The 26,501-nt window shown below is 41.0% G+C and overlaps 1 protein-coding gene across 3 annotated transcripts in view; it reads left to right on the top strand.

Annotated features, from left to right (window-relative positions):
- The first annotated feature begins 3,333 nt into the window (after positions 1 to 3,333).
- The window catches only part of ADAMTS18 (ADAM metallopeptidase with thrombospondin type 1 motif 18), a 67,126-nt gene continuing 43,958 nt past the window's right edge, over positions 3,334 to 26,501 (top strand). Inside the window, exons 1-5 of one of the 3 annotated variants that reach the window (XM_039327556.1) lie at positions 3,334 to 3,771; positions 4,109 to 4,199; positions 8,267 to 8,583; positions 23,418 to 23,703; positions 25,161 to 25,360. In XM_039327556.1, the coding sequence (XP_039183490.1) occupies positions 3,730 to 3,771; positions 4,109 to 4,199; positions 8,267 to 8,583; positions 23,418 to 23,703; positions 25,161 to 25,360 (936 nt within the window). In that variant the 5' untranslated portion in view covers positions 3,334 to 3,729. Of the gene's footprint in view, positions 3,772 to 4,108; positions 4,200 to 8,266; positions 8,584 to 23,417; positions 23,708 to 25,160; positions 25,361 to 26,501 lie in introns of those variants that run through there. The other 2 variants (XM_039327557.1, XM_039327558.1) reach the window with 2 other exon arrangements.

Here is a 26,501-nt window from a genome sequence, read left to right as displayed (position 1 = left end):
ATCAAGTAATCATATGAGCAGATATTTAGACAGAAGATGTGCTTATTTTGATGTTTGTCAGTCCAGCCAATTTTCATATGAAAATGGCTTATGGAAAAAAAAAATCAGGAAGGCAGAAAAAATGATTATGTAGCACACTTCTAAAGCCTAACTTAAGAGTCTGGAAGGAAAATGAAGTGAATTTCTTCTTTGCCTAAATATCTTGTTTATTTGAGTTGCTAAATGATATCACAAATAGAACAAGAGAGACCAAACACGTTGGGAATTTGCAAGAACTATGTAAATTTGTATCCTGTTTTGCTGATATATTTGCTTCTCTCTCTCTCTCTCCATCTCCCTCCCTCCCTCAGTCTCTCTCTCTCTCACTCACACATAAGCACATATACACACAAACATCCCCTACCTGGCCATCTTATCTCAAACAGATCTCTGAAGGATCTACAAAGTGAAATGACCTTTCCCCAACAAGAATTTACTAAATGTTTATGGTCAGGAAACAGGGTGGACTGACTAAATTTGCTTGATTTGTGTCTGTAACTTCCCACTGTAAACCAATTTCAGATAAACTGCAAATGGGCATTGTTTCCCCCCCCCCCACATCTAGTTAGAGTTGCTGGCAATTTGCTTACCTCTGCCTTAACCTTCTAGTGAGTAGAAGAGTCTGTCTTCATGGCTGCCAAATTTCCCAAACTTTCTCTCTGCCAAAATAATTAGATAAAGGAGATTACCCTTGAAAATTCCAAATGCAAGCTATACACCACAAAGAATATCAGAACTTTCCTAAAGTCAGCCAAAAAAGAGACTTAACAAAGGTTTGAACTACTTTCAGTCAAATGTTATCAGATTCATTTCACAGATCGATCTGTCCATCTATCCGTCCGTCCATCCATCCATCCATCCATCTATCCATCCATCCATCCATCCAAGAAAGATTTTGGCAATATTCATTCATTTCTACAAGAAGCAGATGATGTGTGCTCTGCTAGGAGGAAGTAGGAACAATTTAGGATAGGAAGTAGGAACAATTTAAAAACAGGATCTGGGACGATGGAGGGACTCTTGGTGTTTCAGCAGAACAGGAGAGATACTGGTTTGGGACAGTCTTTCCCCATTATGGGAAGATGTTGCTGAGTACACACATCATCCTAAACCATCCTGTGATTTGTTATGCTGTGTGAATCTACTCATTGTGGTTTCTAATCCATATTTTATGGCTCAGCACAGTGGGCTACTGTAACTGTATAAACTCATTCATGTTCGGACTTCATTTTAAATCGAAGTAATCATTTATAGACTTGTACCTGCACAAATACCTGCAAATTTAAGGAAATATTATAGGATGACTTGTTTCCTTATTTCTGATGACTACTGATTGTCATGAAACAAAAGTTTTTGTAGCTGCCTGTGTGAGCCTGCTCATTTTTGGGGGTAGGAAAGATTTAAGTTTAAAAAAAATATTAATTGTTTACCTGTATCTGTTTTTTTTTTAAATGTTTACCATAAAAAAAATCAGGGTGGTTTTTTTTTTTTATGGCAAATAAACCTGGATTGAAAATGTTCTTTCTTTGTTGACTCTAGCAGTACAGCAAGTTCTCCAGGCGTGATGGCTGAGATGCATTGCTTAGCACCTTGGTGAGAATTAGGCTCACCTCAGTGGTAATGTTGACAAGGACTTCTCAGATTTATGAGAAGCACATAACACTTTTTGACAATGTGATCAAAGAGACATTTTCTAGCAAGGAGAACTAAGCTTAAAAGGTTATAGAAGGCATTGTTCCAAATCGACAACTCTGTTGGGAAGTAACAGGCATGCCGGTCAAGAATTGCATTTCAGACAAACTGGATCTGTGGTTCACGGGTGAATGCAAAGATGCCCACAGGGTAAAGCTAATTTGTACCTCCACTTCTTTGTGTGAGCATCACTCCATTTAGAAGCCTGCACGTTTTCTTTTTATTCTTTGAACAAGCACAGCACTATACGAAATTCAGCAGAGATACAAACTAGTGGGAAAGGACAGGGGACTGTTTGCATGGGGTGGGGGCGGATAAAATAATTGGAGAATATGCTTGGTTCACCTATGATTAAACCAGGAATTTTTTTTGAAGAATCATGACTTGTTAAAGAAGGACTGGTCTAGCTTCTACACCATACAAAATCCAGGGTGGTTAATGATTTTGTCTTAGATTTACAATTTTGGGTCTTCTGTGACCCCATCCATTGTGTTTTTACAATAAACCAATGACAGATTATGATTTACCCAAGAGGGACTTTTCTAATGCACAGAAAGATTGTAATCTGGGGATTCCAGCCATAAGTGTGAAAAAACAGTCCTTAAGTGGCTTTTTTTCAGTGCCATCTTAACTTCCATCAGTCACTGAAAGAATTGAGGATTACCTGGATCATTCTGCATTTCGTTTTAGTCTACAAAAATCTATCACCTGTCCGCCTCTCCATCTATTTTACATATAAGCCCAATGTGTAAGCAGGCTGTACAATTAGCGCTTGGATTTCTCACTGGTTTTTAGCAGCGGCCCCACCATCCTTCCAGTTACATGAAACGATAGAATAGAATAGAATAGAATAGAATAGAAAGGGACCTTGGAGGTCATCTAGTCCCACCCCCTGCTCAGGCAGGAAACCCTACACCATTTCAGACAAACGGTTGTCCAGTCTCTTCTTACAAACCTCCACACTGTTGGAGCATTCACAACTTCTGGAGGCAAGTGGATTAATTTTTTTAACTTTCTCTGCTGGTTATCACTTTATTCTCGGCCTGCCTTGAACGAACCTCGGGGGGGGGGAAACGGCGGGGAGGGGGCTCTCGGCGTTTCTGACCTCGCCTCCTTCCTGGAGACCCCCCACTTGGGAGCTGGCGCTCCTTTCCAGCCGCCACCTCCCGGTAGCCTCGCACCTGCCGCCCCCGTGATTGGCGGGCGGGGGGGGGCTTAATCTCGGCTTGCTGAGGGAGAACCAAGGAAAGGAGCTCCGCCGCCAGCCCCAGACGGGCTAGAGCGGGACAAAGCGGGCGGCTTCGCTGCCCGGCGAGGCTGGCCGAGCGGAAGCGCTCGAATTGCGCCTTCTCGCCCGACCTGAGGGGAAGGCGCCCTTCTCGTCCGCGCGCGGGCGCGCGCGCGCTTCCTAATTGGCGGCTCCCCCTCCCCTCTTCTCTCCGCCCTCCCCCACCCGTGTCGCCCCCCGTGTGTGCGTGTGTGTTTGTGTGTGTGTGTGCGGGGGGGGGGGGCGCGAAGGCTCGGCGCGCCTCATCGCCAGCCAGTCAGCCGGGCAGCCGCGCCGCGCGCCTCGCCTCGCCTGTTCCCCGCGCCTTTCCGCGGGAGGCGCGCGCTGGCCAGGGCGGAGGCGGGGAAGGGGGCTGCCCCGCGCCGCGTCTCTCTCTCTCCCTCTCTCTGTCGGGATGGGCTGCCCCGCGCCGGTGCCCGCCGCTGGGGGCGGTGCAGCGGGGGGATGCCAAGGCGGGCTGCCCCCGGCGCTGTAAGCATGTGGTGGGGAGTGGAGCTCCCGCCGCACGGCTCGGCTGCTCCTGCTGCTCCTGCTGCTGCCGGTGGTGGTGGCGGCGGCGGTGACGGAGGCGGCGGCGGCGGCGGCGGCGGCAGGTAGAGCCGTCCTCCCCCGCCCTCCGCACCCCACCCCGATGTCCCGCGGAGACCGCCAGGCGTTGCTTCCAGCTCTCCCCGTCGGCTTTGCCCGTGGCGGTTGGCAAGAGCCCCTCCATGCACGCGCTCACCCTCCTCTGGCTGGGCAGCGTTGCGAAGGTAAGCCGGGCATCTCCGCTGCCGGGGTGGAGGGTGGGGGGACCCGGCCGGATCTCCCCGTTGTCCCTGGGCCAGCAGAGCAAAGCCCTTCTCAAGAGTTTTCTCTCTCTCTCTTTTCTCTTTTGCCTGGACTCTCTCTCTCTCTCTCTCTGTGTGTGTTTTCCTCCTTCCTTTCTTTTTTCCCCTTTCTCTCTCCCTCTCTCTTTCTCTCTGTGTTTTCCTCCTTCCTTTCTTTTTCCCCTTTCTCTCTCCCTCTCTCTCTTTCTCTCTCTGTGTTTTCCTCCTTCCTTTCTTTTTCCCCCTTTCTCTCTCTCCCCCTCTCTCTTTCTCTCTGCAGATTCTCCCGTTGTGCTGCCTCTCTTGCAGCGTTGTGGTGGAGGCAGCGTTGCCCGGTGACAGCGGTGGTGGCCCCGGCGCCTTCAACCAGGGTTGGTATATTTTCCTTGAACTCCCCAATTTCAAAAACCAGGGCATCCCGAGGCATCTTCCCCTCTGACCTTGCTGGGGGTGGCAGAGGCGGAGGCAAATTCGGCTTGGAAGTTTTCCGTTTTTAGATGCCAGGTTAATTTGTGGGAATTCGATATGTAGGGGGCAGAATGCAGAATGGTAAGAGTTGGAAGGGAGCTGGGGGATCTCCTGGTCTGACAGGTGTGCCCTGGCCAGGTTTTCCCATTTCAACCTGGCACGATTGAGCCAGGTGGGTCCTGGACAGATGAGACCCTCAGTTATAGCTCATCTAAAAACATTTACCAAAATAAATAAATAAATAAAAAAAAATGGGGCTTTTCCAGTGAAGCTTTGTCTTGAAGTGCTGAAATGGAGAAGACCCACTTCTAAAAGTGCAGACCAGGCTAAACTTGGCAGACCAGGTGTGTTGCAAGTGTTGCAGTCCTGGGTAGATCTTTGGGGTCTTATTGGATTATGGACTGTTCCTATCTCAGGTTATCAGATGCAGAGATTTAGCCAGGGATGGGCGGCTGCTCTGGTTTGCGGGCACAACCCCTTAATCCCCCTATCTGTCCTTCCTGAAATAAAATCTAAAGACGTGTAAATGAAAGGAGGATATATTCAGGTCTTTACCCTTGCTTGTATTTCCTTTCTCTCCCTCTGTTGTAATCTCCCTGGGATGTAAACTCTCCTCTTTACTTTGTCAATGGGAAGAGCATTGATGCTGCACTTTGAGTAATGCCCCAGAGGTGCTTTTTGCTTTGGAAAATCCAGTTGCCTTTTGGGAAAAAAAAAAAAATAGCACCTGGATGACTGAGAATCTTCTTAGACGTTTTGAGTAATGAGCATTATTCTACTTGTGTGCTTCCTGGGAACAAGTGTCCTTAATTCTTGATTAAACTTTCTTCCTGGAGCTTAAGGGGATGTACATAACACTCCCCTTTCCGGTGTTTCCAACAAATCTGCACGGTGGATTGGCTACTTCTCTAAGACCAGATTTGAACCCATTTGAATCCAGGATTGCAACTGCTCTCATTACAAGGGTTATTCAGAAAAAAAAAAATACTTTCATAGGAACAAGAGGCAGGGGGAAATAATTATAGATCAATACGAAGACGAGATCTGTCTCAGTCCCGCCTCCTAATACGAACATGAAGAAAGGAAGACAGAGGAAGACCTTAAAAAAAAATGGGGGGAGAAAGGAAAAAAAAAGTTCATCTCACTTATAAAAAAACAAAGTTAAAGCATAGCACCAGAAAGAATGACTTGAAAATCCAGCATTTCTAACCCTTCGCGCAGGTCGAGAATGAGAACTGGGCGGGGGAGGGGAAGCCAGTAAGAAGTCGCACTCTAGGAAAAACGTGTGTGAACAGGCAAAGAAGGATTCCTAGATTTCAAAGAGAGCTGGAGACGGATTTGAAAGTTCATCTCCCTTTAAAAATAAATAAATAAAAATAGGAAAAAAACAGGCAGAGGCTTCCAAGCGCTTCCACAGAGCGCTTGCTGCATTCCAATGCGGGCTGCAACGAAGACTTTTTAAACCGGCAGCATTATGTGTTGCTTAAAGATATCCGTGCAGGGCTGCCGATACCCCAGTCAGCTCGGGAAGAAGTATTATCCTTTTCGCTAGGCATGCTAATGAGCCCCTTTTCGTGGAGAAAAGGCATGCTGGTGTGCTGAGTGTTTGCTCTGGAGCGTTGGAGCCTTTGCTCACCGGGGGGAATTCCCTTCTCATGCAGCTGCTTGTGTTTTTGGCTACCGGCCTTGCTTAGCATCCTGAAAATTTCTGATTAGCGCTGCTGGTGAAAAGTGAGATGCTCTCAGCAGAACATTTCCCCTCTCTCCGCGGGGAAAAACAAGCAACGATGCCTCCCTTTGCAAGCTTGTGGAGATGAGGAGATAATAAAAACTCCATTCAAAAATATCTTTGTTTCTCCATGCCGGGGGTGGGGGGGGGAGGGGAGGTGGAAGGAAAGCGTAGTTTTTCTTCCCAGGCTTATGAAATGAAGAAAAAGCAACACAACTTTCTTGGTTGCGTTGGTTTCTTGGATTTCTTTTCCAGAGTTCGCAAAAAAAAAAAAAAAAAAAAGTCCCACGCGAGGAGGAATTTAAAATCCATTATTAATAAATGCAAACGAAGGATGGATGAATAGTTTATTAGTCTTGTAACCCAATGAAAACTCAAAAGAATCTGATAAGGGCCCTCTAAAAATAGCTGACTTAAACCGGTAAGAAGCTTACAAACTTAAAATACAAGCTGTTATCAGAGATCAGAAAACTAGGAGTTCAGCTGAGTGCTTCCTAGAGGTGCTGTACCTTGAAGCTGGGATCTGGAATTTAAAAGATGTGATGCCATGCCGATCTCCTGCATGAGCAGGGGGCTAGACTAGAAGATTTTCAAGGTCCCTTCCAACTCTATTATTTTTTTTTTGCTTCGGATACTGCTTCTCAAATGCTAACTTGTTGATAACACACAACCAGTGTATCTATGGCACTATGAACAAACCAGAATGATGGGACTTTCTAAGTCTTCATGGCCAGAGTTTTATGAAATAGCAGAGGGATGTAGAAATGGAAGCGGGTGCAGTCAGAATAGAATAGAGCTGGAAGGGACCTTGGAGGTCTTCTAGTCCAGCCCCCCCCCCACTTAAGCAAGAGAACCTATACCATCTCAGACAAGTGACTGTTTAGCCTCTTCTTAAAACTCTCCAGCTATGGAATGCCCATGATTTCTGGAGGCAAGTTGGTCCACTGGTTAATTGTCCTCACTGTCAGGAATTTTCTCCTTAATTCTAGGTTGCTTCTCTCTTTGTTCAGTTTCCAACCATTGTTTTTTTGTCCTGCCCTCTGACGCTTTGGAGAATAACATGACCCCCTTATCTTTGTGGCAGCCCTTCAAATACTGGAATACTGCTATCATGTTGCTCCTGTTTTTTCTTTTCTTTAGACTAGCGAAACCCAAGTCCTGCAGCCTTTCTTCATATATTTTAGTCTCCAGGCCTTTGATCATCTTAGTTGCTCTTCTCTGAATTTTTCCCAAACTCTCAACATCATTTTTGTGATATGGTGACCAAAATTGGTTGTAGTATTCCAGGTGTGGTCTTACTAGGGTTTTATAAAGTGGTACTAATACTTTGCATGATCTTGATTCAATGCCTCTGTTTATACAACCCAGGATTGTATTAACTTTTTTGGTTGCTGCTGCACACTGCTGGCTCATGGTCAAGTGATCGTCCACTAGGATGGATGAAGTTTTATAGCTTGATGGCAGAATAGTAGAGTCAGTAAAAGACTCTGCAGCCAGAAATCTTGAAGCCCAAAGTGAGAGCGGTAATCTTATTATGACTTTCATTATTTATTATATTTCCTGCAGGAGCTCAACAGGGCATATAAAGTACTCAAGCATTTCCCACTAGAACCCATGGGGAGGGGGGGAACGAAGCTAAGAAGACCGTCTAGCAGAGTTATATAGTTGGTTTCCAATAAGGGTGATTCTTTGTCATCAAGTAAATGACAAATGGATGAGTTAAGAATGACCAGGAAAGTTTGCAGCTGCAGTATTCTGTCTTTCCTGGAAGGACTGTTCCAAGAGTAGGAAAGGAATAAACCAGATTTTATAATTTTTGCAATTGCCCTGGGAAGGGGTGGGGAAGGGGAGCTTGGACCCAAACTGTTTATTTTACTGGCTTTAATTTATAAGCTGCTCTAATTCAAACATGAACGTAAGTGACTTATAAGGTAATACACATGTAATACCACATTAAAACCAATAGCAACCTGCTCCTAGGAGCAGCCAGCAGCCCCCAAGCCTGTATTTTAAAAGAATCTGTGCATTTGTGGCTGAATTGATAAGTGAAAGACTCCCAACAACAGCCCAATGAATGGTAGCGACAGCCTTGTCCCTCTAAAAGTTTGCTTCCATCGATGTATCTCATTGGAAGTTAATTTTCAAAGGACGCAGGCTAAACCCACAGACCAAGAAAGACCCCCAAATGCCGGTGGGGAGATGAAGCCTTGTGGCTAACCCCCATTCTCAACCTTCTTCCAGATTACACCTTTGTTATCCCCGTTGAGGTGGACTCCAGCGGATCCTATCTCTCGCATGACATTTTGCACAGCGCGAGGAAGAAGCGGTCCGCCCTAAATGCGAAGGCTTCCTTGCACTATAGGTTCGCAGCATTTGGACAGGAACTGCACCTTGAGCTGAAGCCCTCAAACTTCTTGAGCCAGGATGTGACTGTCCAGGTGCTCGGGAAAGATGGCATTGAAGATTCTCAGGTTGGCGGTGTTGAACAGTGTTTCTATCAGGGATTTATAAGGAACCACAGTTCTTCCTCCATTGCCATATCCACGTGCGCAGGTTTGGTAAGTGTTATGCCTCGTTGCTTGGTTTTCAGACTCTTCTCCTTCTACTATATTTGTTCTCATCTGTTGGCTTAAGGCTGATTTAAAGCTGCCCCTTGGCCATTGCTACATACCTACTCTGCTAAATCCCAAAGGTGTTTTTCCAAAAGGCAACTGGGCTTTCTTGATTTTTTTTCCCTCTGAAAATGTTTCACTTCTCATCCAAGAAGCTTCTTCAGTTCTAATGCAAAGGAAAAAAAAAACCAAGAAAGTCCAATTGCCTTTTGGGAAAGCACCTTTGGGACAAACGTGATCTGGATAATTGAGATTCTCCAATAGGCTGCTAAGAGGTTGATGGATAAGTGGAGGTTGCAGATGGCTGAAGATGGGCCGAGGAAAATGCCTCCCAAATCCCAACTCTGCATTGTGTGGAGCGTGCCTCCTGCCTGCTGACTTCCTATTCTGTGCTTTGTGTTTAAGTGCCTCCTAGCCAGAACTTTAAAACGCAGAAAAGGAATTCTATGCAACTGTCCATGAATGACAGATGCATGTTGGAAGGGCCTTGTTTCAAAACATGACAAAAAATCAACAAAGGTTGACCAAATTAAATCTAAACACAATTCAATCTGATGAAGGCCTGTGTATTCAATACTTTGGGTTTTTTTTTTCTGTGCAATTAAATCTTGCAACTCCGTGGCATGTTTTGGAGAGTTTCTGTAACTGCTTTCAAAGCTTTGGGTTGGCATATGATGCACCAATCCACAATCCAGTCCATCTTAGCTGATCTCTAAAATTGGAATGGATTAGTTCTTAGATAGGGATGAACAGGCAATCTCAGGACTACAGGTTAGACTGGAAAATTGGGGGGAGGGGGAGGGAAATCAGTATAAGGCAGTGTTTCCCAAACTTGACAATTTTAAGGCATGTGGACTTCAACTCCCAGAATTCCACAGCCAGCATTGCTGGCTGTGGAATTCTGAGAGTTGAAGTCCACATGCCTTAAAATTGTCAAGTTTGGGAAACACTGGTATAAGGTAATGGAATAATACTGTGGTGAAATGTGGTCTGGAGTCACAGGAACGAGGGGCTCCTTCCCAGACAGCAAAGAGACAAGTGAATCTTGGAATATCAGGTGAGCAGGAAGAGGGCGAAGATGGACCCTCCCTAGCAATTCACAGAGTTTATCTATAATTATGCAGATCACTGTTTTAATCTGGCAAGATTCTGTATGTAGGTAAACAACAATAAAGAGACTACTCAGAAGTAACCCCACATGCCATTCTTGGTTCTTTGGGCCTGACATACTTTTGTATTGTTGCCAAGAAAATGGCACTATTTGTATTCATGAAATCATCAGCAACCAATCTTGGTTTAAGGGAGAATTTACCTTTCTCTAGCCTTCAGAGATCTCCTCTTTAAAGAAAAATCTACAGTTGATTGGGTTAAACAGTAAGTTCACCTTGAACTACTTGCAATGGAATAAGGGTATCTCCTCTGCTAGATGGAGATCCCTTTGAACTCCACCACCATCAGGCTGTAAAAAGCTCTTTGGGTAGAGAATCACTAGTTGTTCCAATACAATTCAATGGGGTGAAGACAGCAGAAAATATAAGTGGCAAGGTAAAGCAATGTAATAAAGTGTGAATGTTCTAAGGAGGCTTTCAATATGGGAGAAAAAATTCAGATGACCACTAGATGGCAGCAAAGGATTTCAATCCCACTTTGCTGCCCTCTATTGGTACTGGAAAGCAGATTGGTAGTGCAGTGGTTAAGGCACCAGGCTGGAAGCCAAAAATCTGTGAGTTCTAGTCCTTCTTTAGGTACGAAGGCAGCTGTGTGACTTTGAACCAGTCACTTTCTCTCAACCTGCCAAGAAAACCTCAGGGTCTTGTTGAGGCAGCCTCTGAGAATTTGACATGATTGAATGGAAAGAGAAAAAATGGTGGTTTAGGGTTTTTTTCGGTGCAGATCTGGTGATCATTGTTGCAAGACATTGTCAATGATTCTTGGACGAGGCCTGAATTTTGTGGTAGGTAACCTCTTTGCATTTAGGTCTTAGGTTCCATTCTTGAACATCTGTATGCTCAAGGCTTTTGACTTGTAGGTATCCAGACAATCATTGCTCAGTAACCAAATGAACTATATCTTGATGTGATGTGTGAAGCCAAGCTCTCATATCAATGTGGTCCTTGTAACTACCACCATCCATACCCCCTCCCTTTTCCACAATTAGGTTGCCCTTCTTTCCTATTCATTTTAGTCCTGGCAATTAAACGGACAGTTGCATTGCTCTACATGGATGGCAGCGCTAATCATTCCATTGTTCCTTTCATTAGCAGTAGCTTCCCCACAATGCAAGTGCAGTGGCCTATTCTTTCAAACCCAAAACATCACGTTGGGGTTTGGAAGCAATGGCGTTTTAATGGACTACAGGGATTCTTTGATCTTGCTCACTTTGGAGTGTATGTGTGAGCAATTCAGAAAACCCAGTCCCTCGGCTGCTGCTTTGCTATTCTTGCCTGTGTAGAAAATTTATCTGGAGAGACCAAAGATAGAACACAACTATGAAAAATCACTAGAAATGAAGGATTAGGGAACAGCAGCTTTCTTGAAATCCTACCTATGAGGTCAGTACTGAGACTAAGGATAGAACATCTGTTTAGGACGGAGTTGTATTTGACCAACAGACAAAAGTCTGGAGGTCAGCTCAAAAAGCCTTTAAGGGAACAGCTAGGCAATGAGCTTATATGCTTCTTAAGTCGACAATCTTTTATCTGAACTCAGCATCGGAGGAGGCTCTGCATCCTGTCACTAGTCTGTTGTGGGCCATAAATTGCCAAAATGTGGTTCTGTAGCTCCCCAGCGAGTGAAAGAATAATTCTTGTTAGAGAATTGTTTGTTTTCAAGGGCATTGGAAATGTATGACTTATGCCTACTTTTACTAGAGGCATTGCTTGACTGGTTACTAATCTCTGGAGCAAAATTAGTCATATTTGATCTTGAGTCTTTCCAGTGGCCAATCATGATGGTACAACATGGAGGCTAAAACATATAAGGAACGGTTGCTGGAATTGGGTATGTCTAGTTTAACGAAGAGAAGGATGAGGGGGGACATGATAGCAGTGTTCCAATATCTCAGGGGCTACCACAAAGAAGAGGGAGTCAAGTTATTCTCCAAGGCGCCTGAAGGCAGGACAAGAAGCAACAGATGGAAACTGATCAAGGAGAAAAGCAACTTAGAACTAAGGAGAAACTTCCTGACAGTTAGAACAATTAACCAATGGAACAACCTGCCTCCAAAAGCGGTGAATGCTCCAACACTGGAAGTTTTTAAGAAGAGACTGGACAGCCATTTGTCTGAAATGGTGTAGGGTTCCTGCCTGAGCAGGGGGTTGGACTCAATGACCTCCAAGGTCCCTTCCAACTTTACTATTATTATTATTATTATTATTATTATTATTATTATTATTATTATTATTATTATTATTATTATTATTGGCTGTGACTGATCTTTTTAACCTAAATCTTGGGGGTTGGGAGTATCTTAAGGAAAAACCAACCCCAGTTTTAAATTCTTCAAATATTTCCAAGGTTTATGATACCTATTTTACTCCTTAACCACTACCCCCAATTCTCCAAAATAATCATTAATCCCTCCCCTAATACTCCATTTAAGAGTTTTGATCCCACACATGAGATGAGTCTGGTAATGAGGAGTTTAGACTGAGAACCTGCATTTATTTAATTGGTCAGAAATATCTTAGCCTCCATTTTTGCAGACTCTTATTGCCTCATTAGTCCCCTACTACAGATCTAGTCAGTGCTGCTGTGTCAACATAATGAAAGTCCTTGGCTAACTAGCAGCCTGGTGTACGTGCAAATGAAGTAACAATTGTATAGATATGACCTAGTTAGAGAATCCTTGGATAAGAAATTTGCTGATTATATTACTGTCCGCGTTTCAGTGTGGAAAAGGGGTCTTGCTTCTTCCTTGCCAAATTCTTTTTTGGCAGGCCTACTGTAGGTTTGAAGTGCACAGCTGACGAACTGTGCAGATTATCCTGACCTTGGTTTGACTAGCTGTGCTCAGAACTGCTGGAAGCAAAATTAGTTTGGTTTTAAACAGTAGGGTATGTGTTTTAAGTCATATATATGCTGCATGTATATGGATGTATATGGAAGTCATGTGGATGTAAGAACAAGTCAAATGGGAATTGCCTTTGAGGTTTCAGCTAATAACAACAGATCTCAGACTTTCATTGATGACGTGGTAGAGATATATTTTCTGTCCTTATGTGATTTGTCTAGGTGATATCAAGTGCTAAATATCACTACCATTTGACAGTATTGACCTGCCTTATCTTTATAAGTGGTGCAGTGATTAGAATGAAGTTCTGCAGGCAACTTCTGTTGATTCCCAGCTGCCAGCAGTTTGGCAGTTCAAGTCTCATCTGCTCAAGGTTGTCTCAGCCTTCCATCCTTCTGAGGTCCATAAAATGAGGACCCAGATTGTTGGGAACAATATACTGACTCTGGTAAACTGCTTAGAGAGGGCTATAAAGCACTGTGAAGCTGTATATAAGTCTAAGTGCTATTACTATTGTCTTGAAAAGGATTTTGACAAGTGCAAGTTCCTTGAAATCCACCTGCATTCTTGTCCCAAAGGTGCTTTTCTAAAAGGCAACTGTATTTTCTCCTTCTTCTTTTCCTTGAAAACGTTTTGCTTCTCATCCAAGTAGCTTCTTCACAGTCACTGCACAATGCATGCACTGTTATGGTGCGAGATGTGTAATTTATTATATAATGGTGTATGGAATGGTGAAAAGTTTGTTGTGCATCTTTGAACACATGTTTAGAACCGTGGAGCTTTCCTCCTTAATCCCCCAAATAATAATTTGCAAGTGATAGATTTCAACCTCACCAGAGGATTTGCCAACTGGTAAAGAAAACATATTTAATCTTTTGGGCTTTGGAGGAGTGAGAAAATAATTTATGATTATCTATCTATCTATCTATCTATCTATCTATCTATCTATCTATCTATCTATCTACCTATCATCTCCAAACTGGTGAGATGATGTAATTTCAGATACCCTTAAAGGCCATAGTTTATACTGCCAAAATAAATCCTAATTAAGAAAGTGTGAATATGAAAACTGTCTAAACTACCACAAGATCCAACTGATGGGAGCAATCTTGGAAGGTCAAAGAGCTGGATTAGTTCTGTTTGAAATGATTCTTTTTGATATATCATTACAGCAGCTTGCATGTCTTGGAGAAGTGCTGGTCCTTTTCACCAATGGTTTTAAGAAAATAATCCTTAGCCTGTGAATGGAGCCTTACTAGAATCCTTCCTGTACCAATGTTGCCATTAACTCTTTATCTGGCCTGATGTACAAGTGTAGTACAGGCCACAGTAAAATGTAGTACAAATGTGCCATGTTATTACTAGAAAGAGAGGACAACGTGAATTATTCAGGTGGAATAAATCCTGCTGAAGAATAAGTGTCATCAGATCTGAGCAAATAGAAGAATGAATTTCAAACTTGCCACTCGATTTTATTGAAGAAATACTCTAGAACTATTCCCTTGATTAGCTATTGTGGGGGACATGACCTTGGGTCAAATGATAGGTTTTCCGTAAGAGTAGGACCTTTGTTTTCACTCATTTACATTTTAGCATTGCTATGAGACTTTGGGGGGAGGTCAAGAACATGGTTGCTATTAAAAAGATGCTACAGGTTGATCCTTGAATTAATTATCTGCTGTGGAGGAACAGAAGGCTGGGGAATATCAGCAGCTAGCTTAATCCAGGGAAGTCATTCTTATGTAATAATAATATGAACCTTATTGAACATAGATTTCTAATGCGCCTTTATGCATCAGTTGAGGTCTGTCATGGATTCAATTACAAATAGGAAGCAGCTTGAAGAATAGACAGAATAATTTCATGGCATTAACATCATTTTCACCAAATATAGAATGTAGGTGGAAGGTCAGACCAACATACTCAAACAACCAGCTGTTGCACCTATGGCACACCCATCTGGTGTTGTCCGTTGTCAATTATTTTCTTGCAAGAATCGACTAGTTTTGCTATAAGTTTATAATAATATAAAATAAATAGCTAGGGCCATTATTATTGTTGAATTATTAGATAAGAAACCAGTGTGGCCTTTGACCAAATGATGCACGAGGCAGTGAAACTCTTTGGTACCTTCTCTAGGTGTTTTGACATCTTATTTTTTTTAAATCTTGGTAGACTTTCAAATACAATTTATCCTTTCAATATAATATGACATAATTCCAACACAGAAAAGCAAAGTTGGTCTAATAAGCAATGAGACTACTGTTGTTCTTCAGATGACTACCTAAATGTGTGGAGAGCAGGCAGAGAAAAAAGAGTGGGCTACCTCAACTTCTTCTGCAGGCTGTTTCTTTGGATCGGGAAAAGACATGCAACCCTGAGATCAGTGTGTAGCTCATTCCCCAAAAGTCTTTCATAGTAGACTGATAAATACTTATTTATCAGAAGGCCAAATAGATTCCAAGCTGCAAGTGGAGCAATGAAACTGGTACTCACCAATGGACAATTCCGGGAGTATATTTATACTTCTGGATCTCTGCTTTTCAAGTACTTGAATTGAATTTCAGACTCTTGTTGCCTTCTATAATTATGCATTAAATCCAGATAAAACATTGAAAGGATGAATCCTGTAAAAATAAAAATACATTTTTTTAGCTAGAAACAGTGGAATTCATATTAATATAGTTACGTGGTTTCTTGTACTGCAAAATCTGAAGGATTTATTTAACTAATGCTGTGCAGCTTATAACTGAGTAAGACTTTGTTTCATTGCCCAGATATGAAGATAGGATGTTTTTTTGATAACAATGCTCAGACGGACAAATTTCCTTTCCCTACAGTGCCACTTGTTTAACTTCCACACTGTGTTGCTTATTGCATAAAATTCCATGCTGTGACATACTCGCTCAACCAGATGTCACGTTCAAATCCGCCAAATCATGGCTCTAAGTGAAATCTGTGGCTCTTCAGATGTCGCAGAACTTGAATTCCCAACGGTCATAGTCAACATGATAAAGAGTGAAGTCTACTTAGTTGTACATTGACAGTATCTAGAAGACCACAGGTTAAGCTCTTTTTTCTAGCTTTTACAATCAGACACACAAGGGGGTACATGTTTTAGTTCAGAGTGCCCTGTCTCCTTTTGTCATTCTCATTTTTGCCTGATCAAGTCTGATTTAAAACCAAATAACTCTAAGGAGTGAGAATAGCATTTGACGTTCTTATGAAAAATGAGCAGTTCGGCTTATTTAATTCCTTCCTCACTAGGAAGATAGTTTAGTTATTCTAATTAACAAATTCTTTCCAAATCTGCATCTAATGCATATAAATAAGCAAATGTGCGTTACATACAGATCTTTTTGTTCATTTTATTGGTGGTGCACAAATATTTCCTCCAGATTAGCTTCAGTTCCCTACATTTTCCTATCACTTTTGAGATGGATTCCCTTTTCTCTATTTCTAATTTATAGTAGTTGTGTTTTACTGTATGTCTGAATTGCACAAAATAACGGAAGCGTGGGTCTTAGATACAGCTGGCTGGCCGCTCCTTGTCCCATAACACACCTCTCGGTTAACCTTTGACTTCATGCTTCATTATTCATGTAAATTCTATTCCCATGTAGTACATCCCATATTCTTAGGTATCTTTGCACATCCTCATCATAGTTGAAGGTATGGTTAAGGTAGGATTCTGCTTCGCCAGGGACCAAAACTATGAAGCAGTTTGCGACTGGAGCCAAGGTGGTCCCATTCTGTAGAGTTCAGAGCTGTAATTTATAGTTTAAATCTGTCATGAATTTAAATTGATAAATTACATTGATAAATTGAAAAAATACTCAGAACATCCTTAAGTGACTCTTCTTGTTGCCATGATCTTTTCTAGGCTAATCAAAGGACATGCCAGTTTATTGGTGGTCCTTGAGACCATCTTTGGGAACATGCTGTTCTAGGCAGCAAACTTTGGAGATCTTCCATTCAGCAAAGGTTTTCATCAAGAAATGATAATTCATAAGCTTGAAACCAAACAAGCAAAATCTAATACATGCCTGCCATATGGCACGGAAATGTGAACGATATTAGTTCTCTTCGCCTTTTCTTTGACTTTCCAGCCCAGAACTGTTTATAAACATCTGAAAAAAAAAGTATTTGGGGGTAGAGATGGGAGGGCTTCCTCGTTCCCATGTAGCTCTTTTAATTTCCTCTATGGCGGCAGCCTTTAAGCTTCTGCCAGACAGCCAATGTTGGATCTGTTTCGCAGATGACAAATGATCTCCATACAGTGAGCAGTTTGCAAGACAGCTTTCCTCAACCAGATGCACGTGCCTGTAGTCACAGCATGTAGCTGATTTTATAGGAGAGGCTGGAACTGGAAGCACATCACGTGTGGTGCTGAAGGGAGCATTTTTCTTTTGGAAAAAAAAGAGGTGGCAAAGCTTAAAGAAGCTGCACTTAAACGATGGAAAACCTCATTCAGAGCAACCTCATTTATTGTCAGTACCAGATAAAAGTTCCCAGGAATAGGAAGAGACTGGATTTTCTTCAACACTGAGTGCTCACAAGAGCTTTTACCCCATATGGAATGGAGAGAAAGTATTTGCAAGTGGTAGGGCCACAGATGCTATGTCAGGCCTGGAGAATCACGACCATACTTTAAGTTGCGCTTAAGAAGATTTATCGCTCAAGCCTATACTCAAGAATCTAGTCAACTAATAGTCAGCGCTAAATTGGGCAGCATAAAATTGGTGCTAAATAAGAGTCAACAGAATTCAAGGGAGGCTGGACTTGGAGCATTTGTGAACAGTAATGATTCTAGACTGAGTCCTCTCTTGACTCCACCCTCAGGTTCCACTTCTTCTCCTAAATCCCTCACAGATCGTTTTTATAACTTGAGATAATTCACGATGTCAGAGGAAGTAATTTTATAATCTTTCAAATTTATTTGTCTAGAATAGCCTAGTATTTCTGCTGACCAGCGACTTTCGATTCTCCTTGATTTGTTGATACAGGGGTTGTCAGGTTCTTTTAGTAATGCCATAGACTTCTCAATATAGTGGGGGAAAAAACAACAACTTGTGGATAAAAGAGAAATATTGATGTTTACAGCTCTTCTGCAATTCAGAGTTTACAAAACTTGTAGCCAAGGAGGAATTAAACTGAACACTTTATCACCCTTTATATCAAAATGGGATTCAGATGGGTCCAAGAATTTCTTAAATGGGTAGTTGATGCTAAAGGATGACATTTCCTATCTCTTCCTGTGCTGACTCCCACAAACATGCCAAAAAGATTTATCTTGGTCAAAGAATTGGGTGAAGGTGAAGAAGAGATGCTATAAATGTCCCCTATTTTTTTTTTAAAAAAAACATACAATAAGTATTTTTGGAAGGATTACAATGTTATAAGGAACAACAGAGATCACCAGTGCTTTTTTTCTACCAAAGAAAAAAAAAAAGATGCCAGAACTCACACACGTCATACAACCCGCCTTGCCTACCCTACAAGATTCCATCCCAAAAAGGTGCCGAAACTCCGTTCTGAGCATTCTATGAGAAAAAAAGCCCTGGAGATCACCATTTGTCTATGGCAACCATGGGGGAGCAGATTTCAGACTATCAATGCCTTTTGCTTCTGATCTGTTACTGTTGATCTAAAGATTTGAGTAGAGATCAAAAGTGGATTAAAAAGTGGTGACCATGGATTTGCAAAGCATGATGAAAGAGAGAAGAGAGAAGAGAATTGCTCCTTATGGTAAAATTGAGACAGGATAGAATTGTGTCATTCTTCTTCTTGTTGTGTAAGACCTTAATGCCTGATTTCATAGTCCCCCTTGATAGGTTCTCCAATCTTGGTAGCTCATGATTAATGCCATTCTTCACATGTGGGAAATTCAGTTCCTCGAACTTTCTGAATTAGTAGCAAAACAGAAAGAGTAATAACCCTATGGAAGTGAACTGGAGTTTGTTTCTTCTGCTGCTGAGATTAATTTTCTTGGGCACTATCCCTTCTGTTTTCTGTTTACTTTTGTCCCCCCCCCCTCTCTCTCTCTCTGTGTGTGTGTGAGAGAGAGAGAGAGAGAGAGAGAGAGAGAGAGAGGAAGAGGAGGATAATTTTCTGCAAACTGTAATTTTCCCAAGCAATTCCTCTTATTACAGATCTATGAGTAGATCTATGTCTATCAGCCTTATCATCTGTCTTCATTCTTTGAGGAAATAATATTACTGATTAAAGAGATTTCCTGCTTTTTGCACTAACTTCACATTTATTTTGCAAATGACTTGATTAGCCATTTGATTTTCCTTTGTGTGACTACCCCTCTCCCACTCCTGACAAAATTTTCCTATCACTCACCTGTATTTTAACCTTTCATCAGCTACTTGTTGGTGCATGAGTTGCAGTTCAAACATAGGAAAAGTACAGTGCTGCCCTTCTTTCACAGTAAAACAAGCAAAGCATTAGGGAATTCCTCTCCTAATCCCGTGGCTTCCCGTTTGCTTTGCAATGTAGGGTGAAACTGTCACTGCGAATAAAGTATTTAGGCTGTTATCCTGAATTTGCAGAAATCTTGCTTGACTTGGACTGTAGATTTGATGACCTGATGCAGAAAGATGCATGTTTTTTGGGGAAAAAAATCATATTGTTATTCCAGTGGTCATCAAAATAGCTAAAAACACCATTTCTGATGAGAAGTCAGTGAAGCAGCATTTCTTCTGAACTAAAATTGGACTGGACTTCTTCAGACTTTGGAAATATTCCAGTATTTTTCTTTGGAACGGTATAGAAGCGGGATTGCTATTGCTTTTTTTCTGGATTGTTTTTGACTTCTTAATCTAATTTACAGCTCTGCCATTTTTTGTCAAGTGCTCACCAGACCCAACTACACTTAGCTTTATTAGAACAGCCTACTTTGAGAGGATGGTTATAGTTAACATCTGGTCTTCTGTTGTGCTGGTGGTAAATCTGTAATGTGGAGAAGATGGGCAAGAGATTATAAAAAAACATTTTAAAAGGAGGGAAAATATTATATGGGGAGAAACTTGAATTCTTTACTTCTGCATTATAATGAGATCTCATGAAATGGTGCATGTCAATGATTTAGTTAAATGTTTACAAACCAATGGGAACAATGTATGCTTTAACCAATTTTTTTTTTTAAAATCTAGGTAATGAATGATACAACTACATCATCATAGAATGATGTTCTGGAGGTGTTTTCCAAAGATTCACTAAATTGTCAAAACACAAAAAATTCTATGTAGTGTCCCTTGGACTTTCTATTGTTATCTGTGCAACTTCTAGAGGAACAAGCTGTCTTACATATTGAAATTCTATAGGAGAGGTTTTTCAAAATATGGGATATGTAAACCTGAAGAATGATTTTCATTTTCCTGACCAAGACCTTTGACACCAATCCAGTCATTGTTCATTGGCTATGGGTGGTAGAGAGAGGAACAGCAAGTCTCATACCTGGCTGCCAAAATCCAGAGCGTTAAATGGCAGCAAATCCAGATATTTGACACCTCCCCCTCAACCTAAAAGCCATGGAAGGTCAGGGCTTGCTTTTCAGTTCCGAACTATTGACATACCTTGTCCAAGTGGGTGAGCAATTGTTGGATTTTGCTCTGCTCAAGACAATTGAATGAGATGACAATGAGGCTTTCAAATGTTGCTCCTGTATCTGACAGCATAATATATAGGAAGTAGGAAAATAATCAGCCAGAGATTGAATACTTCCTTCCCTTTGATGATGTTCATACTTTCATCCCGGCAGTTTAAATGGGAACACTTTTTTTTTCAATGAATGCAGGCATTTTAATGGATACTAAATGTTGCTTTGCAGTTAGCTAAACATTCCTCTTCACCACAAAATTAATGTATAAGTTGAACCTTTTGCAATCATGTATAAATACTATTAGGTTCAATAACCCCTATTCTAGCTACCTGTAAGTTTTCAGTCCTGCCCTATAAACTTATTTGTGATATCTTATCAATGGATAATTTGCCCTTAATGACTTTCTTTCCTAATGCAATTTTTAAAGCCAGTATTAACTCTTTGGAGTATAAAATATCTTTTGAGCCTACATAATACAGTAGAAATGTATTCCCTGGGCACATGAGTTTTGACCTTCAACAGTTATGCACTGAGAAAAAAAAAACCCAATAGCAGCATGTAGAAGAAGCAGTTTGAATGGGACAGTGATGTAACTCTGGATTCATCCATGCAACATCCTTCATCCAGCCTATCCTTTTGGAGCTGCTTTGAAAAATAAAGGCAACACCAGGGTAAATCTGATTATACAACTCCCACATTTTCTGGTTATTGGCTTCCCTTAGGTTGGCATTTAATGCAGTTTTGGATAGATTCATTGCTAAAGCTCAAAGCTAATTATCTTGATTTGTTTAGTCTAGAGCCCACACCATTGGTCTGACTGTCTTCTTCTGTCCTGAATATGGAATTTCATCTTGCTCCAAATTGTAATTCAGGATTTGCATCCGGATTGACCATTTCTGTTCAGTCCTACATGCATTTTGATGAGCCGTTCCTCACAATTTTATTCCTGTGCCATGAAACTAAGGCTCAAAGGAATGAAATCCATGCACGCATGGCGTAATAGGGAGAGGAGATTTTTTTTTAATGCAGCGTGGGCAAATTATTTGTTAATAAGTTATAATTGGTTATAAGTTAATTGAGATGTGAATTCTTCAGCTGCTTTCGAATATTAGATACTCTAATAATAGACACACCCCTATTATATGCTCATGTAATGTTGTAGAAAAAAAAATTATCTACATTTGGCCAAGTTGCTCAATCTGATGGAAAGAAAATTTACTATCTTTCCAAAAGACAAGGCAATTTCAGTGAAACTCTCTTGGGTACACTAGGCTTATAATTAGCATGTGACCAGATGGTTAAGAGGTGAATGCATGTGGCTGTGTGCATATGAATTTTTTTTCTTCCATAGTACAGTCCTCTTTCCAGCAATTTGCAGCTTCCCAGATGTACTCAAGTGCAAAGTCTGTTCCAAGCTGAGTTCAACTTCTGATGACTTTATGTACATGTCCATGAAGTTCTCTTGACAACCCTACCAAAGTGGATGGATGCTGCCTTCAAAAGTCTTCTTCTTAATTAGGCTTTTCAAACTAAGTGGGAGAAATATAAGGAGTTGGGGAAGGGCAATTCCTTCTCTATGTGTCCAGTTGTGTCACTGCTTGCATGCTCAGTATTACCAACAACATGTCTGCAAATGATTAATTGTTGATGAATCAACAGAGATCAATTTCACTCAGCAAGGACAAACTGTAGAACCAAGTTTCCAGCTTTCTCAGGACTATAATTTTGTCAAGTTAATGCAATGGTGCTAAGATTCATGTGAGACATTCATTTATTTATATTAAATGTATATCTTCCCTACCCCCAACCTAAAGACTCTGGTCATTTGTGCAGTAAAACTAATCTTAATATGCAATTAAAACTCCAAACACCTGCAGGAAGAACAATCATTTGAAAACAATGAAACACACAGAACCCGTCATTCACTTTATTCTCACCTTGGGGAAAAGCCAAATACTGGAAAATTGCAACCAGCTTCTCTGTATGTTAAGAAGGTTCTTCTTTTTCACATCTCAAATATGTACTTAAACTGAGCTGTTGGTAATATGTAGGTTATTAATAACAGGTAAATATAAATCAGCTAAGCTTTTTTTAAAATTGCTGATCAGCCCTAACCAGGACAACTTTCCTAATACATTTCTGAAAATCTTTGCCTACCAATATGACTTGCAATAGCAAAATTACAGTTAAGGGTCCTCCGCGGATTGATTTTTTTAAAAAGGAGACATAGGACATTCTTTTCCATATGGTTCAAATCAGTTACGAAATGAATCCTGTAGGAATAATTTCAGATGTTGGAAATCCTTTAAATGGCAAAATCTAAAACAGATTTATTGCTTTCTTTTTTTATGGTTTTTTAAAATTAATCTCATTAAGACATACACAAATCAGTAAATGAACTGTTATTGCAAAATACTGGATACCAAGGTGAGATCCCCATTACTGCATACGATGATGTCATCGTTTCCTGATGACTTAAATAACAAATACTAATACACACACACATATACATATACACACATACATAACTCGAGTGAAGTAGTGGTAGATTAGGATAATAAAGGCAGAATTCCTTATGAAAAAATATGTATTTTTTCATGCATACAGTCTTTCTAGTAAGCAAGAACTTTTTAAAAATATTTTAGATGGATGAAATTTCCAGATTGGGATCTGAGAGGGAGGAGGAGGAAGAGGAGGAGCTACTTTTTCCATGCCAAGGAGAATAAATATACACTTCCTATTGCTTGATTTCTCTTCCAACTTACTTGCTTCTTTTGGCATTCCTTTGGAGATTTCTTCTGGAAAATGTTGGAGCCTTTCCAAATCTTCCTCCAAGAAGTCTTTAATGATACTCACTTATTTTGACTTTGAAGAGGCATGTGCCATTTCCTAATAGGTCCATTTCTGGAAAAGTATTCACATCCTAGAGTAAGCTTGAGTAGCTATTGGAGAAACGTAGCACTGCAAAGTTGCAGACCACACACTGACTCCAGTAGGGGTTTGTGGAGTGTTCAGAGGTGTTAGAGGATGATTGTTTCAGCCCCATGGATAGATGCCTCAAAGAAGGACCAAAACTGATGATTTGTGACTGCATTTGAGAAACCTGTGTTTAGTGAAACTGTTTATAACCAATACCTTCCTTTATATTTTTGTCTTTAGTCAGGTTTGATAAGGACACAGGAGAATGACTTCCTTATATCACCATTACCTCAACACCTAGCACAGGAACTTCACTATAAGCCACCTGCTGGACACCACCCTCATGTATTGTATAAACGGACAGCTGAAGAGAAAGTGCTGCACCGGTACAAAGTAGATTCAAATCCTTACCACTTTCCCCTTGACCGTCACAGCAATCTCACTGCCCACAAGTATCACATTCCAGCTAACGATTATCACCATGGAAGGTTTCAAAAGCAGCATTTTTGTGGACGGCGCAAGAAATGTATGTAAGGAAACTTTCTCTTTCTCTCTGTCTCTGTCTCTCTCTTTGACCTAGTAGTCCTAAGAATGTAAGGTTCTTATTGTTGTGCTCAAGGTTTGCAGGCTTGATTTGGATGCCAAAGTGTCCAAAAAGCCCACCACAGAATTTACCATCTTGGAATGGACCATTCCAAGCACTTCAGAAGTGATCTAAAGTGCTTCACACCCTACATGGGCCATTTGAAATAGTCCATGTTGGTAGTCAGTCATTTCTGGAACATTCAGTATTCAGTCATCTTAAGAACAGGATGTTCAGAATGTCTTTACGTGGGACATAATATATTGGGGTCAGTGGATACATGTAAGCATCTAATGGGTACATGGAGAACTAAATATTTTGGGTTCCTTTTTCGAGGATGCTAATGGGTTCATACATTCATAATTGGTATTATGCCAGACTTCCCAATCTGATGTTCTTTGCACATGTCGGACTCCAGTTCCCATCATTTTCCAGCCAAAATGTCAGAGGCGAAAGTTATCATCTGTCTCCTAAAGTTTCAAATTAAAGAAGCTTATTCTAGACATATGGAGATATGTGTGCTGAAGAACACTCCAAAAGTTGATGGTGTTATCACATCCAGTATCATACTTAGCTTGTTGGGTCCTAGTAAATATTTTTGAAGTAGTAACTTTTCTATTTCATTTTCGCAAGATTATGCTAAACTCGGTACAACACAAAAATGTTTACTATCCCTCCCCCCATGAATTTCAGCAGTAAGTTGCAACTTGTGTAATTTTAGTTGTTCTAAAGCATGATCTGACTGCAAATAATCAGATGTTTTCATACAGGCAATCTACAACTACAGAAGGCTGACATTTTCCCTGTAGAGATGCTTTCATACATCAGCAGGTTATTTGCTTATCATGTGTTCCATATTTTATGAAATTTTTTCTTGATGAGATTTACAGTGACATGGAGAAAAGTATATGCTTAATGTAGACTACAACCTCAGAATTCCTCCTTATATTCCTATAATCCCTGACTTATTCATGCATTCCTGTATAGAAATGAAATCATGATTCAGGGTCATATCAGTTTGTTCTACTTCAGCTTCTGTTGGATAAAACTATATGGATAATCTTTTATATGTACAGTCTAGAGTTCTGGACAAATGGCAGGTATGGATCAAACATATCAGATCACATGGGTTTGGGGCACGTACGCGGAGGCCAGGATATGAGGCAGGACACCTAACATTTCCCTCAGTTGAATCCATAAATGGAATTTCAGTGCTTGCTTTAGGATAGAGACTGTTTTTATTTCTGCTATGAGTTCCACAGATGGATGCTTCTAAAATGTGATTATGAAAACTAGATTGTCAGATGTGAAATGAATTTTGCCAACAATATAGCGAAGGTAGCTTTTCCTAGATGTAAAGTTCTGAGTCTTTTCCAAATCTCGGCTCTGTTTCATTTCAGATAGTCCTAAGCCACCCACTGAAGACACATTCGTCTTATCTGACGAATATGGGAGCCAAGCAAGGTTGAAAAGGTCCCCCGTTAAAAATCAGAAGGGTGGAAGTTTGAATGTTGAAACGCTAGTTGTGGCAGATAGGAAAATGCTGGAGAAACACAGCAAGGAGAACGTTACCACCTATATCTTAACAGTGATGAACATGGTAAGGCAAGACTTTGACAAACCGTGGCTCCTGAAGTGGGTTCAAGGTTACAAGGGATAGCAGTTGTGAAGTTCAGCCGCATCTGGATTGCAGGGAAATGCAGTGTACATTTTGAAATGCCATGTATTTGAATTATGTCGATGCTAGTTTAAAAATGCACACTAGGATTGTTCAGTGTTTCAAGAGAATTCTTTGCTTTGGGGAAATTTCATAGGGAACATCGGTTCTCGTCTGCTTCTAGAAACAGAGCAGAGTGTCTTTTACGTTGCTTTAGGTTGCTCAAGCTTAAATAATTCATCCAGCATTTCTTTCTTATTTTATAACCAGTCCTAGACTACCATGCATATCAAAGTACAGTCCAATACAATATAGTAAAGTGATATAAGAACAATATGAAAACTTGGTACCCCCCTTCATGGAAGTAGTAATCAGTCCCACGCTAATTTATGGTTAACAAAGCCAGAGTTTTGTAAGATACAAATGCAAATGCAGCCTTAGCTAGTGTTGTTTTAGACTCTTTGTCTTCCAAGAGAAACTTCATGTAAAATTAATCTGGTCTTTGACAGAATGGCCTAATGAGGGGTGTTAGCAGCTTACTATGAGTATCTCTATGTGGGTCAATGATTCACTATTGCCAGACTGACAAGGGCAATTTCTTCCTCCATAAATTTTCTGGAATCGGTCCTTCAGCACAACTGAATATAGAAAGGGAATAGTATAAAAGTAAGCTTTTTCGGGATATAATCAATAGATAATTGATTATAATAATCAACCAATGCTGGCAGGAACTGGAAGAGATTTCTGTTGTTGAATATTACATGCCTAAAATCTCTTCCGGCTAATGAAAGTCCTATTGCTTTGAAGCCAAGCACTTAAATGAAGCAAATTGGGTTCCCTGTGCCTCAGTCAGGAGAATGATTTCATTCTGTGGCACAGAATGAGCATCCTGCTGAGAGGAGCCTCAGCTGCCTTGCACATCCCAATGTACTTGCAGTTTGAGATGTGCCGCCAGAAAATGGTTTGCAACTTGCAAATTATTGATCAAGAGAATCAGTACCTCTCTGCCCATTCAAACAGGATAGAGCCAATCTGGCTGGGCCTAAAGACTTATCTAGTCCAGGATTCCATTCTTATGGTGATC

This window comes from Crotalus tigris, unplaced genomic scaffold (genome assembly GCF_016545835.1).
Source record: "Crotalus tigris isolate CLP2741 ecotype Arizona unplaced genomic scaffold, ASM1654583v1 scf7180000024362.2655971311:6658466, whole genome shotgun sequence".
Taxonomy (NCBI): domain Eukaryota; kingdom Metazoa; phylum Chordata; class Lepidosauria; order Squamata; family Viperidae; genus Crotalus; species Crotalus tigris.
The sequence above is the reverse complement of the archived record's forward strand: the minus strand, read 5'-3'. Positions and strand labels throughout refer to the sequence as shown.